This window comes from Anomalospiza imberbis, chromosome 1 (genome assembly GCF_031753505.1).
Source record: "Anomalospiza imberbis isolate Cuckoo-Finch-1a 21T00152 chromosome 1, ASM3175350v1, whole genome shotgun sequence".
Taxonomy (NCBI): domain Eukaryota; kingdom Metazoa; phylum Chordata; class Aves; order Passeriformes; family Viduidae; genus Anomalospiza; species Anomalospiza imberbis.
This window is the reverse complement of record NC_089681.1, coordinates 34,424,507-34,439,684: the sequence shown is the minus strand read 5'-3', so window position 1 is coordinate 34,439,684 and position 15,178 is coordinate 34,424,507. Positions and strand designations below refer to the sequence as shown.

Here is a 15,178-nt window from a genome sequence, read left to right as displayed (position 1 = left end):
TTCCACTGGACAAGGTTCTGGGCCATCTTGTCTAGACCATGCTCTTGCCAAGAAAGGTTGGACCAGATGATCCTTGAGGTCCCTTTCAACCTTGTTTTCTATGAATCTGTGTTTGAAATTTCCAAGTGGTGCTTCCAGACTGTTTATAAATGTATGAAGAAGAACTGACTTTCTAGAATGAAGGCTATATTAGCTATGCAGCTTTGCAAAGGGTTCATTCTATGTTTTGTTAATTTAAAAAATCAAAATGACAAGTGAAAAACAATGTCTCCTTTTGTTTCTTTTTGTTTCAGAAAGAGAAATTCCGCATCTATGATGAGTATTGTAGTAACCACGAGAAGGCACAGAAAGTTCTTCTTGACCTGAACAAAATAAGAACAGTGCGGACATTTCTTTTGGTAAATAAACCTTGGACTAGTGTTCTAACTTCATATTTTTTGACAGGACAGTGAATCATTAGCACTGTCACCTCCGCCATGTAACAAGTACAAGCACACCTGCAAGTGGTTAGCAGACAGTTTTAGCTGGGGGTGGTGTTTCCAGAGGAATGGGGTGGGTAAATAATATTTTCCCTGCTGTGCTTGGATCTGTGGATAATACAGAATTAGGCAGTGTGCCTTGAACATACCGGCAAGGAGACAAGGGTGTGAATCTCTAGAAAGGACAAAAGATAGGATAAAACAGATGAGGAGAGATAGGCAAAGGAATTATAGAAAGGAGCTGGAGAACTCAGCAGAACTTCTGAGGGGAGGCCCACATTCTGGTACTGTAGCCAGCACTGTTGCAGACAGAAAAATCTTTTGTTATGGATCATGGAGTAGCCATTCTAATCTTAGATGCTGCTTTAATCCAAGTTGAAAGAAACAGCTCCACAAGCAGTCTTTCATTTTATAAGACAAGTAAGGAGGGGTTTGAAAATATTAAGTGTGATAGTCCTCATGGTTTTTCAACAGCAAAACCATTTTCCATGTAAATATTGGGTTTGCTAATAGTTGACTTCAGTTGTTAAAAGCAAGATTCAATATAGAATGATTTTTGTGTTTCCTCCATGGTGTCCTGTGTTAAAAAGGTCAGCTTTGAAATGAGTAGCCTACTATATTGGAACTGAAATACCTGAGCAAGTGTCCATGGATATGCTATCAAATTTTGGAGTGAACAGATTTGATCATTGTATTTTGGAACTGGAGAGCAAATGACCCTATCAGCAGAGCATCACAGATGTGTTTGAGAAAAAAAGATTCTGCCAAAGCTGACAGTATCACAAGTCTTTAATTAATTTTATTAATTATTTTTAGCATGCAGTAGGGTTTCACTACTGCTGTTGACAGAGTCCTTGGTGAAGTCCTATGGCAGCTTACTGATGCTTTGAAAGATACCAGATCTGTCTCCCCAGCTGCATGCACTTACAGCCAAGTTAATAAGCAGTGTAGGAATTTCCTTATTGTGGGAGATACTGTGTGACATGAGGCACCATCTGCCTTTTTGCTAAGAATCTCTTACACAGAAATGGTTATTCACAGTTAAAAACTGCTTCAAAGTTGTCCTATTTTTCCTCAGTGGTTGACACAATATATTTCACTTTGTCCCAGACTGGGGAGCTTCATACAGGGGGTTCTTGTATTGGGAGCAGCATTGCCAATCTCAAGAAGAAAGGGTGAATGCTGACTACAGAGGCAAAAAGCAAAATACTTTGGAGAAAGATTGCAAAGAACTTGTTTTGTGACAAAGGAAGCCAAGTGTGCCATTGTGGCAGTGCATGGTGTGTCGGTTTTAGGTGATCCAGGTCTTTCTCATCTGGTTTGGGTTCCTCATAGATTTAGGGCATGATTTGAAAGCGCAGTCAAAGCCTTCTGGGCACACCAAAGGGTTTGGGTCTTTAGAGTTGTGGTTATCTATAAATTACTGGGAGCTAAAACCAGAACTTTTCAGGCTTTGAGTATAGAGGCAGTTGTTGTAATAACTATAGTCTGCATTGCCGTTATCTTACTTGGTCTTTATCAGTAAAGCTTTTGTGTTCAGAAATGAAATCCTTTAGGCTAAAGCATCCTTTAGGATAAGACAGAAGCTGGTTAAGCATGAGTACAAGAGTGGGTGTGGAGATCCCCTAGCAGCACTGGTTGTAGGATAGGTGTGTGTTGGGTGGCCACCCAGTTGTGCAGCCTCTGTTACATCAACAGTGGGCATCCAGATCCATGGCCTGTGTTGACATCTCATCTGGCTGTCTTAAACTGCTTTTGTTTAGTGTCCTCAGTTTAGACAACTTGTTCTTTGAAGCTGAGATTATCTCATGCCATTGCATCACAATTCCTTCTGATCTCTCCATAAAATAATTGTCATCATTACTTTAGGTCTTTATGTACTTACACTTTAATTCCAGCAGTTCCAAATATTTGCTGTGATGTCCTTTGTGTGTTTTCTTATCCCCAAAAGCCCTTATTCTTTTCTCTCTCTTAGCTGCTTTTATTGGGTACTTCCACCCAATGTTTAATTTACTCTCTGCTTCCATAATCAAATGTCTTGTTGAAACTTTTTAATAGCCTTTTGCCCATGACTTCAGGATATTTTGTTCATTGCACATCAAATTTAAGTATAGAAGAATGAAAACAGAGCTTTTTTTTTTGAGGTGTGTATTAGGATGGCCATGTTCAAACATTCAAACCATCTTTGATACTACTTAATAATGTGAACGCTTTTTAGAAACAATAGCTATAGTGGTCACCCTGAAATATTTTTATTTTTGTTTGTTGAAGTCTGAAAGCATGTTTTGAGCTTTTTTTTAAACTGTCTTTTAGTTTCAAACTTCAAGAAAAAGTCCTCTTCATCAGACTGGAGGAAGAAAGTACTAAGGCGAGAGGCCTGCATTCTGCCTTTTTGACTTCCTTGTCATGTGTGACAGCCTGTGCATGAGTTCAAGCCTGTACTTTTGACAGTCTTGCAAACCTCCCTCCTTTTATATATATATATATATATATATATATATATATATATATATATATACACACAGTTTGTGTATGCTTTAGCCAAACACTGCTGTATGCCTATGCCCTTGTCTTTATTTCTGATTATCTCCTTGGGATTTTTCAATAATTTGTGAACTGTTCCCACTCCAGAACTGCATGCTCCTTGGAGGACGCAAGAACACAGATGTACCCCTGGAGGGATATCTAGTGACACCAATACAGAGAATATGCAAGTATCCCCTTCTTTTGAAGGTACTCACAAGATTTTTATTGAGGACTCTATACTTCCTGTATAAAACTGGTTGCTAAGCATGTTTCCTAACTCCAGGAACAATCTTTCTATGCAATGAATTATCTCTTTATTAAGATATTGGACCCAGCCTTGCTCCCATTAAAGCCGGTGGCCAGTCTTCTGACATTAGTATTAAAAGAACTGAGGAGCTTGGCTGGATCAAGATGATTAGCTCTGTTCTGCTTGTAGTTGTAAGGTTCCCTCTCCATTGTTGGACAGGAGAGCTGTTTGGGAGAGTTTAATGAGACTAATTTCAGCTGGGTTCAATCATGCTCTTGCTTAAAATGCTTGGGATAACAGAGTTTGTTGGTGACATATTTTGATAATGCTAATTTACCATCAACAAACTGAAAATGAAAAATATTAATTAATTTTTTTCACAAGAAAAACTGAAGTAACAGTAAGGTGCTGTAAATAGTTTTATGTACAATTATGTGTTTATTCTTATCATATTGTGACAGCTTAAATCAATGAAAAATGTTAATGTGGTGAAAAACATTAGATAGTCATACCTCTGAATTTATAATTTATCATGTAAGGAAATAAAAAATGAGAAAGTAAATATTTTAAGCAAATCGTTACTTAACAGATCTTGTATTGCTTATAGTTACAAACTCTGAGAGAAAAAACAGAGCAGATTCTACTCTAAAAGCTACCTGAAAAATGACTATTGGACAGTATTTTTCACAATGCATGTGTGAATTTTGATCTGCAAAATTGCCAGTTCTGAGGCATATCACATAAAATATCTAGTAAGAAACAGGTTAGAATAAAAAGCTTTTTAAACAGATTAAAAATATAATCATTACAATGAGGTGTGAGTCATCTGAGATAGCTGTGGCTTTACAGTCCCCTTGGTCTATTTTGAAATTATTTTCTATTCTATTTTTGAAAAGCATACAGATAAAACAGGGGAAAATGACTAATGAATTACTCTAGAGCAATGAAACGAATATATTAAGAAAATTTAAATACAGGGTGTGGTGGCAGTGGGGTTAGGACTTTGCTGAAGGCTGTTCTCAGTCAGCCCAGCTGTAAATGGGGAGTTGGTAGTTTGAGATGGAAGTCTCAAACAAATGCTGTTGACTCCCCTTTTGCTTATCAGCATGGCTGCCAGTGCATCTGAAATCAGTGAGTCACCTAAGCTATTGTTCACTGCTTTGCTGCAGTGCATGAGGTTAAACAATGGTGTGGAGCTAAAGGAATGTGTTTTCTGCCCTGAGTTGCAGGAAAGGCAGGTGTTAATTTTGACATGAGTGAACTACTGTTTTTTAAGCATTGTTATCCTTGCTATTGAACAGTTGTATCCTGCAGAATATAAAAAACAAACAAACAAACCCAAACTCTAAAGCTCAAGATGGAGAAACATTGTTGGAGGAGAAAGTAGCTGAAATACAAACTTCTTCCTAAATCATGATGATTATTCATTGTTAATAATTAGTTACTCTTTGAGTTTTAGTGTCCTACTAGGACCATTTTAGAAGGGTTACTACTTTTTTGCTTAGTAAAAAAGACTGGCTACTTTCTTTTTGTATGCTGGTTTGGTCCTGTAATGGACCTTTAGAGATCAAAGGCTGTTTTCTTTTTTTCCTTTCTTTTATTTTCTTTTATTTTTTTCCTTTTCTTCCCCCTTTTTCTATGTCTAAATAGGAATTACTGAAGCGGACTCCAAGGAAGCACAGTGACTATGCGGCCCTAATGGAAGCTCTCCAGGCCATGAAAGCTGTCTGTTCCAACATAAATGAGGCCAAGAGACAAATGGAAAAATTAGAATTTTTGGAAGAATGGCAGTCTCACGTTGAAGGATGGGAGGTACTGTCATTACTGTCATAAGATTTTTTGCTTTCTAAGTTGAGGAGGGAGTAACAGTTTTCCACAAGTATGTGTTGCACTGTTTTTGTGATCCCGAGGTTCTGTCAAGTCCACAGTTCTGTGAAGTCTCAACTTTTGAGATCTACTCAGTAAATTAAGTTGTCCATGGCTGAGCAATGCTGTAAGAAATAGCAGACTTCAAGGAAGCATGGTTATTTAGCATTTGTATTAACATGTATCTGTACACACAGACACATTTATAAATCCTAATTTAAATGCTGAATTTATTTTACTGCTGTCTATGCTGGCCTAGCAGCACTTTGTCTGGTTGAAAAATAGTTTGTTTATTATTTATTATTGGTTAAACATTGAGCCTTTAAGTTTTTTGTCAGCTTGTTGGTAGTCTCCTAATATTGGGTGAGCTAAAGTAATTTAAACATATTCAATGGAATGAATCTGTGTGAGATTTGTGGGGCTTTTTAATGGTTTGCAAATGGAAGAACTTTAGTGCTCCAACCAAGATTTGTGAAATAACCATAGATCTGGTTCTGAGTTAAAATTCTAAATAGTAACCAGAAGAGCCACCCTTTCCTCAAGAAAACAAGATCAAGTAGTTGTAGCAGCAAAATCTTCCTTTTGAATTATTCTGAGCACTGTGATTAGTTCATATGGAAAGACAGGTGCAAATAAGAGTGTATCTTTAAATTCTCTTGGTTGTTTTGTATTGACGTGTCTGAGCTGACTGCACTGGGATGCAAGGCAAACACAAATGAAGTTTCAATGAAAGAAATATAAAGCAAACAGTGTAACCATATTCAAAACTGATTTTAAAAACCAGGAGGCAGATTTCAACATGGAAGTAGTCCTTTGCTTTTTTTGAATACTTTGCTTGAATATGCTATTACTCTTCCTGAGAAAGCTGCTTAAGAACTGGAGGAAGAGATTTTATCTCTTTGAGCTTTGTGGAAGGCTTGCAGACTGGGAGATGTAGCAAGAAAAATGTTTGTTGCACATTAATCTGGTACTGGAAAATCTCAATCTATATAGTGGGAAATTTCCTTTGTATGGTGCCTAGGAAAGGAAGGGTTAGGGATGCAGATGGGACACAGATGGGACACTGAAGCAAAGAAAGCCTCAAGACAGACCTGTCTGAACTTTTACTGAGAGAGTTCCCCATGAAGTCTGACAAATAACAATTAGAACGTTGGCTAGAACAGACAACTTTGAAGTATATATTTATAGTAATAGGTAAAAAAGCAGAAATAAGAAATAGTTTGTTAGTTTGTGCATGGCTCTGTTCCCTCCCTACACCTCCTGGTTTTACTGGACCTGCTGTTTCTTGAACTTTGCTGTGCCTAAGGATGTGCTCTGGTTCTGCAGTAGTGGATTTAGCTTTCCCCTATCATCCAGAAGGATTCAGCAGAACAAGCCACTGTCTGAAAGAAGCATAGATCTGAACAAAGGCCCCCCCCTGCAAAATACTACTCATGACACCACGTAATTATTTCCTGTATGCTCCATGTGAAATCTCCTGATCAGTGGACTTTTGCAAACCTTTGGTTTGTTGTTAATTGAGCAGTGTAGGAAGATTTGGTTCATTGTAAATGTGGATTAAGTGACTAATTTTACTTTAATCAAAATTCTTCATGTTTCTTCAGTGCATTTTGTGATTTGAAATGTTTCACTTCAGGTATTTTTTCCTTCTGTAGAGGCATTTTCAAGAACTATTTCATTTCTGGCAAATCATCTCATGCTGGAGCTCAGTGCACTGTAATATTTTGGTACAGGATGGTCACGATGAAATACCACTAAAATTCACTGCACATCATGAGAGGGAATTTTAGCAAGTAAAAAAGTGATATAATTGCTGATCCATATTCAGACGAAACTTTCTGCACTTATTTGTAACCCTCTTTCTGAAATAAAATAGCATAATTCAAAACAAATGCCATTGTATTATTTGTAGGATTTTGAAAAAGAGAGGACAAATATAAAGTAAAATTCTCAATGTTCAAACTGAGAGGAAATCTAGTTGCTGTCACTTAACAGCTGTGTCTTTAGACTCAGTGAAAATGTGTTACTTCTTGTAATTAACTTGAAGTTGCTACATCAGCAGTAACTTGGGAAGGTTAGTATATCTGAATATTTAAATGTTTGATAGCCTCATGATAGGAGAAATAGCGAGTTAAGTGCTCAATACTTTATGGCAAGGAAATTTGCTAAATAAACCTTATTGTTGATCACCACTTTATTCCTTCCATTATTTTTAACTTTTCGATTAAATTTTCTACTGCACTACAGTGATTAAAATTCTTCTGCTTGCTTTCAGTGTCTGAGTCATAGATATTTGTCAAATCCTTCTTAATGAACACACTCAAGTATAAAGTTACAGTATTATTAACTCAATGCATTATTAGTCATATAAGTTGGTTAAGAACTTACTGTTCTCAAACCTCTATCCCTGACCAGGGAATCCACTTTCCTGCATTAAGTTTCTTCTGAATTCTAGGTGAAACATCTGGTAGGAAATATGGTTACTTTTGGAAATGTGTTAATGAGCAAAGGTAACAATAAAGAAGGAATGGTAACAATATGAACATAAGCATTTGAAACAGACTTATTCTCCCTGTGCTCAGAATGTATTCTCAACTCTCTAACAAACTAATTTCCTACCAGCCTTGGTGGGTTGTTTTTTCTTTTTTTTTTTGTTTTATTTTTTCTACCTCCCCTCTTCCTAGATTTCATTTTAGGATTTCGCCTGTGCTTGAACTCTGAAAGAGTGCTGTTGTCTTAAAATAGGACAACAGTTTCCAGTATTGTTATGCAGTGTTTATTGTATTTTAGCTGATCAGGTTTGATATTATATGGCAACCACAGGGTGCACAATCTGGCAAAATTGCCTTGCTCTTAAGATGTGCATTTTTTTCAGACATAGTATAAGGTTAGTCCTTGAAATGGTAAGAATTACAGAGCATGTATATGAGCTAAGAGTATTTTGAAGGATTCTCAACAACAACTACAAAAAAAAAGTTCCTGAATGCAATGTTTGAGAATGGATTTAATTAAATAAACATCTGGTTTTCTGCAATGCTGAAAATAAAGAGGCAAACTTGTTGGAGATTTCCTTCCAGAAGGAAATGCTTAGCACGTTGCTTGGCCCCAACTAGAAGGAACGGGGAAAAAAATAAAGACTATTTTTAGAATCTGATCAAAGCATGACTTGAATTCCTATACTTAATTGTCATAAAATGAAGCTTGTGTTTATTATGACAAAAATACAGATCCATGGAAAAAATGGAACATCTGTTTCAAGAGAGATGATTTTGAATATAATGACTTTCTCACTTAATTTCCTAAGTGGTTTAATTTATTGGCCTGAATTCAGAACTCGTGTAGGTGGCTGTCTCAGTTGGAGAATGGCTCAGCAGCTCAAGGAGTCTCTCAGTAAAATTTGCGTGGATGTTTCAGTGAGAGAAGAAAAAACAAAATTGTTGCATTTGTTTTAAGCTGGAAGCTAAACAACCCAATATGAGTCATAGGCCAACTTAGTGACAGTAGCATGGGGTATTCTGTTCCTTTCCATTCCAAATATTATTTGTTGATGTGATTCCATCTCATCGAGAATTATTTTACCTGAGATATAGTCTCTCTCCTTCCAGTGCTTTTATTTTTTATATGGTCATGGTAGCCCACATTTCAGACCTCTCACCTGAGCTGTTTCCTTAGTTAGAATCATAAGTATCTGACTGACAGCCAAAGGTTATCAGAAGCCAGTTATCCCTAAATAGCCTGCAGGCTCCAAGATTTTATGGGCTTTTAATTTCCATACCAGCTATCCTCAAAGGGCACAGAGTATTTGGTTGGGGTGCTACCCACAGAAGAGGATTGCTATACAGTCTTTAGTGACCCAGTAGGACACATGAAGGTAAAATTAGTCTAGATTCAGAGTATAAGCTTGCTTTGCAGGTCATTTTCTCCCCCAATTGAATTATTTATATGATTTGTTGGAAGATGATTAAAATAGGTTTATTTCTACAATACATGGCATTTTCAAATTGATAGATTACAAAAACACTGGTTTCACCAAAAATAGCCCATGAAAGGGTAGTAATGTGGGACAGACAACCCTCACTGCCATACTGTCACATTAAACTTGAATCATGAATGACATGATTGTAAAGAAGTCAGGTAGCTTGAATTATAGATACCTAAAATATGTATTAAATGTGTTATTTTATGACAAGATGCTGGAACAGTAGCAGATATTGTTAGAACTGTTGGGAAAAAGTTGTGTTTTTCTATACTGAAAATTAAATTCTTCAATAAGAAAAGACAAATTTTTTTATAAAATCCTTTCTATGAAAAAAATTCCATCCTTTTTTAAAAATCTAAAACTTGTATAATTTTGAAGCCTTAAGCTGATATATTTTGGCTTCCTTACAAAAAACGACTATTTATCTGCCAAGTTGAAGTTTTGTGTAAAAACAAACCAAGACTCTTTAGAAAGTATCCAACCTTTTAAAATGCAAATTGTTAATAAGTACTATTCCAGCAAATTTGAAACACAGAATAAGGTATTGTTTACTCTTTAATACACAAAAGCTATTAAATGGAATGGAAAAAAGTGACCTGTTTTTCTGTAATTATAGTCAACAACCATTACACACAGCCCTAATTTATGCCTAATTTAAATCACTGAGTGTGCTTTTAAAAAGTTTCAGTGTTTGATTTTGAATAAAACTGTAAAATTAGCATGCTGGTACTGATGCTGTATTAGGAAGGGAAATATGCTGTAATGACTATAGGTGACATTCATCTTCGGCTTGTTTGATCACTTGATCCTGAATGGAAGCAGCAGTGGTTAGTTAATGCAAATCCTGAAGTGGCTTTGCTTAGAGACCTGGATTGTGTTCCAGTGTGGTGGTTGTGCAATCTCACTTATCTCTGTAAACAGACTGCATTCTCCTTAGGACAGTCTGAGCTATTGCTCAATATTCACAGCTGTGACATACAAAGGACGGACAGTAGGATGAAGAACTGTGACAGCAGAATGCATGATCACTTCTTGGCTCTTAATTGAATCCATTTTTCTTTGGACTACAGTGATTAGATCAAGAAGAGGAAGTAACTGCAGCTATCATATGCCTAAACCATTCAGAACATGTGTAGATGACAGGAGGGTCCTGGCTTTTGCAGGTTTTCCAAGCTGGCTTTACTCACTCAGGTCAGGAAACTCTTCAAACTCTGGGTGTATGCTTGATGCAGCCAACACAATAGATAATAAAATTATCAATAGGATTGCATGTCTGGATGGACATGCACATGGACAGCAGCTCTGTCCTACAGGAGTATGATTTTTCAGACTAGCAAAATGCACCTCAGAATTCAAGGTAAGCTTCCTTGAGAGGTAAATTTCTCTTTGCAGGACATAGAAGACCATGAATTTTCCATATAATTGTTTTGAAAATATTTTCCTTTTATAAAGTTGCTTCTCTTTCATTAAATTTTATTAAAATACCTGATGACCTTTTCACATGAATGATCTGTCTTGAAGCAAAAATGAGGCATGGGAAGTTTAATCCCAAACATCTAAACCTTACCAAAATTCTGATGTCTTTGGAGTAGGTTAGGAGGAAGTATACTAGACAGTCCTAGCTGTACATGCCACTCTTAGCTTTGCCCAAGTTTTATATCTTGTAGGTTTTTAATTTTTGTTTCTGTACTTAGCCTAATCTAGTGTAGAAGTGTCCACCCTTAGTGATGTTGAAGTCCCAGGTTGCTTCAGCTTCCAATTACATCATGGCATAGATTATGTCTTGTAAAGCCCAATTTTCAGACATTTCTGAATAAAGTTACTGAGGATAGGAGTGATTGGATAAAGTCGGCCTGATTTTCAGGAGAGGTCTTTGCACAAAAGCAATATAATTTGGAAACTTTTTGTGATTAAACTCTATCTGTTCACAAAGCAAGTGTAAAACATCATTACAGATTATTGCATAATTATAATGCAATAAATTACCATGACTTCTTTCCAGAGAATTGTTATGCTTGTGAGTTTGTATAAGAAACTTTTCCTTAGTTGATGCAAAGTACTTCAGCTCTCACTAAAAGAGTAATCTTTTTCCACTCAATTTTAGGGGTCCAACATCACAGACACGTGCACAGAAATGCTGAGAAGTGGACTACTACTGAAAATTTCAGCAGGAAATATCCAAGAGAGGATATTTTTTCTTTTTGATAATCTTCTGGTCTACTGCAAAAAAAAGCACAGGTAAATGATTACTTTCAAAAATAATGTGTTTTTCTCACAGTAGAGCTAATCATGAGTATGTTGTTCCGTAAGAACCACAGCATAAAAGTTATCATTTTTAGAAGAAACTTATCAATCAAAGAGAATTATTTAATTCAAACAATTGGAAAAAAATATGTGGATGCATAATCCTAGTGGTGAAGTGTGGGGGAAAAGAATCCGTTTTGTCACCCTTTTACAGCAGGTTATATGTAATGGCCTCATTCTCTTCTAGGAAGTGTAAACAGTCTGAATTTTTAGTTCAAACAGATTAGTATTGTAGCTTGTGCAATAAAATAAGTTTCTACAGATTCAAGAGTTTTATGCCTTATATTTGTAATCAGGGAAAACAGCCAGAAAGCTGCTGCTTGCTGCATTCCAAAGAGCAATTCCTTAGTTAAGCAACAAGGTTCTGTAGATAAAGTTGTAAGAAATAAGGGTTCTCCTATGTACATATATCCCTCTTGATGCTCAAATTCTTCTCCTTAATCCAGAAATTGTTTTAGAGTAGCCACTAAATACATGTTACTGCGTAGATATTTGAGATATTCCTGGATACATGATACATCTTTAAAAAATTTGTGATATTTGTTGTAGTTTATGTTCCAGGAATTACAAATGAGTTGCTGGTTACATAGTATCTTTTCAGCTGTCCTCCACTAAGTTGCATATTTTTTGTAGCTATGTTCTCATTAAAATGCACTATTGGATGAAAATCTCAAAATGCATGAGAGGTTTCTTTAGTTTCGAACAATCATGTCCCTGACTGGTACCATGGTGGCATCTCTGCAGGTATAGGATTAACTCAATTTAGAATATAATTTCAAAGTTTAAGATGAAAAATTAATTGATTATTTCCAGCAAGAGACTTTAAATATCGATTTGCAAGTATGTAAAGAGAGAAAATGTATTTTGGTAATTTTACAAAAATTGCCTTGCCTTTATGGTATGAGTTACTTTATGTAATTTTTAACCGTCCTTTTGTGGCAGAGTTGTGTAAACATGGAGTGCTGTATTTGGGTTTACAGTTTTAAAACTCAGTAGAGCTATTGGATTTACTCACTTTGGAAAGAAAAAACGCATAATACTGAAACTTTATGCTGGTTTTGCTTTTATGCTTTTTTTGTATTTTTAGTGTATTATTCAATTTTTATATAATAAATTTAGGTGTAGTAGAGTTACTCATAAGACAGTACTAAAGTAATGATTGAGAGGCAGATAATTTCCTGAAAATTAGTACCGCTTTGGAGTGAATGAAGGTCAAAATTCAGGAGATCCTTAATTCTAGGAGCTGACCTTAGTTTGGTATACAGTATTAATTATAATCATAGGCAAAAATGGATAGACAATTATCCCTGGCTTATCTGAGGTGTGAAAAGCTGTCTAGATCTGGGGTTCTCCAAAGGTATTGGCTTCACTGGGAACAGTTACAGCAGTGCAAAGCGCTTTGGAACATCCTGTAGTGAAACTGCCACAAACTTCAACAGTCCTTAATTGCAATTCTTGGTTAACCCTTACATCAGGAAGGAAAGATGTTGTCTTCATTCCTCCCTACATAAATCCCACTTGTGATGCTAACATACATAGGTCAAGGTTTCTATCCAAAGATGTTCTCATTTAATTATTTTCAGTCACACTACCCCCATGCTGAGTTTCTAGACTCAGGGAGACCACATCAGCTAGGAGGAAAGGCTCTCTGTTGTCTTTGATAGTAGACAACAGCATATAGGTACCAAAGTGTTGGAGCAGAGCTTTTATAGAGTGAGACTTTTCCGATGAGCTCTCATTCAGGCAGGAATTTGCAGCTGATTCTTACCAGCCGTAGCATCTTTGCATTTCCATCAGCAGCATCCCCTTCAGCAGCGGTTTTCACAGCTCAATTGCACAAGTATTAAGGTGGTCTCTAAATGCTGCATGTACAGGTAGCAGTGTAGAAACACAGAAGAAGGGAGTGGATGACGAGTTCGTCAGCTCCTTCTTTTTTCAGGAGATTGAAGAACAGCAAAGCATCTACAGATGGCCACCGTTACCTTTTCCGGGGCAGAATAAACACGGAAGTGATGGAAGTGGAGAACGTAGATGATGGAACAGGTGAGTATATTTGTGTGGCTCATTTCCAGAGCCATCTTTTGAGGTGCTGAAATCAAATGCAGTTCCATGATTTCTTTTAGAATGGAGGATGCTCCTTATATTTAGAAGGAAAGAGGAAGAGGCTGCTTTAAAAGCACTGTCTGTTAATATCAAAATTCTGCTTCTGTGACACATCATTGCTTTCCTCCATTATGAGCTGGGCAGCCATAGATGAGTATTTTATGCTTACATGAACAAAGTAATAAAATAAGGTGACATTTATTGCTCAACTGAAATTACATATTTAACCTCACTTTACAGCATTCCAGCACTCTTAAAGAACTTATCCCTAGGTACATGGTATATTTATAACAGCAAGTGGAAAACCTACCTCTGTTGGGATGAAACACTATAAATGCTGAAATTGTAACATGAGGAAGGATTTTTGAAGACATCTTCAGGGATATAATCCATAAGATTACTTGAAATCTTCCTGACATATATTAGCAAAGTGAAAACCCAAAGTACTCCTAGACATGTCAATTTTTGTTTTAGAAACTTGAGTTTAACCTTTGAGCTTAACGATAATTAATTTTTCTTGCAATTAAAATATTTTGGGCTTTTTTAATGTAAAGCTAAAAAAAGTGATATGTGAAACTTGCAGTGGCATTGCAAATATGTAAGTCTGGCTGGAATTTCTATGAGTTATATATTGCTTCTCCTGATATTTTAAAGGTCCTAAGTTTGTCCTCTACTATGGATTCCAAGCATTTCTCAATGTAATTTTGTTCTAGAATTTAACATTAATAACAATGTATTTACTTCTAAGTAAATTTCATAGGAATTGAATATTTCTTTAAAATTGATTTTTTAATATATTCTTGAGTTCCTTGTGTTCAAAAGAGTTTGCTCACTTCTTGTTTTACAGAGTAGGCAGTAGAATTGACTTGGATGAGCAATTGACTATTGTTCTTATTGCAACGAAATAGTTTATTGGAAGACTGTTGTCTCTTTCCTCCATCTCATATTTTACAGTCTTTCTACTTTTATTCATGTGTTGTGTTTTTATTTTATTATTTCTCATTTTATAATTTTTTTTTATCCTTTGGATTTTGTTTTTCGATCAGTTTGCTTCTGTCTTTTGTCATTCACATTCAATTTTATTAAAAAAAAATACATTAATAAATGCTCAGAATTAATGACTGAAGTATCTAGAGCTGAAATTTTACCAGTGCCAGAATAATTACTGTAATGCTGCAATGCGGGATGTCTGCTACTAATCCCAGGATTGTTTGGCTTTTCTGAGAGCATTATTTTTCAGTCTTCTCATTTATGTTCCAGAATACCAGAGCGGAGTGTTTTGTGCAGTACTGGTGCCTATCCCATTTTATTCTATATTGCATTAATGTCTGAGAGTAGGACTGATAATATCTTTCTTTTCTGTACTGAGTTTTATCCTACCATTTGTACAGTTTGTTAAGTATTCAGAATTCACATCTTGTTCCCCATAGCTCTTGCAATCCTTCTTGACTTGGTTCCATGGACAATGTTACCACTGAACCATTTAAGCTATTGATAAAAATGATGAAAAATGCTGAACATAAGGAAGAGCACTGTGGTGTCACACTTGATTCATTGTCTTTGCTTACCAGACATTTTTTGTAAGAACTCCTTGACATCTGTTTCGGGTTATGTCCTTCACCAGGCCCACTGATTTAGTTAGTGATTTCAAGCTATCTGTGGGTACACTGCAGT

At 36.0% G+C, this 15,178-nt stretch overlaps 1 protein-coding gene across 2 annotated transcripts in view; it reads left to right on the top strand.

The window, feature by feature from the left end:
• PREX2 (phosphatidylinositol-3,4,5-trisphosphate dependent Rac exchange factor 2) overlaps positions 1–15,178 on the top strand; it is a 172,333-nt gene that overhangs the window by 50,830 nt on the left and 106,325 nt on the right. For both annotated transcript variants that reach the window (XM_068187119.1, XM_068187116.1), the window contains 5 exons: positions 294–398; positions 3,111–3,212; positions 4,903–5,064; positions 11,202–11,335; positions 13,341–13,444. In XM_068187119.1, the coding sequence (XP_068043220.1) occupies positions 294–398; positions 3,111–3,212; positions 4,903–5,064; positions 11,202–11,335; positions 13,341–13,444 (607 nt within the window). The remainder of the gene's footprint in view (positions 1–293; positions 399–3,110; positions 3,213–4,902; positions 5,065–11,201; positions 11,336–13,340; positions 13,445–15,178) is intronic.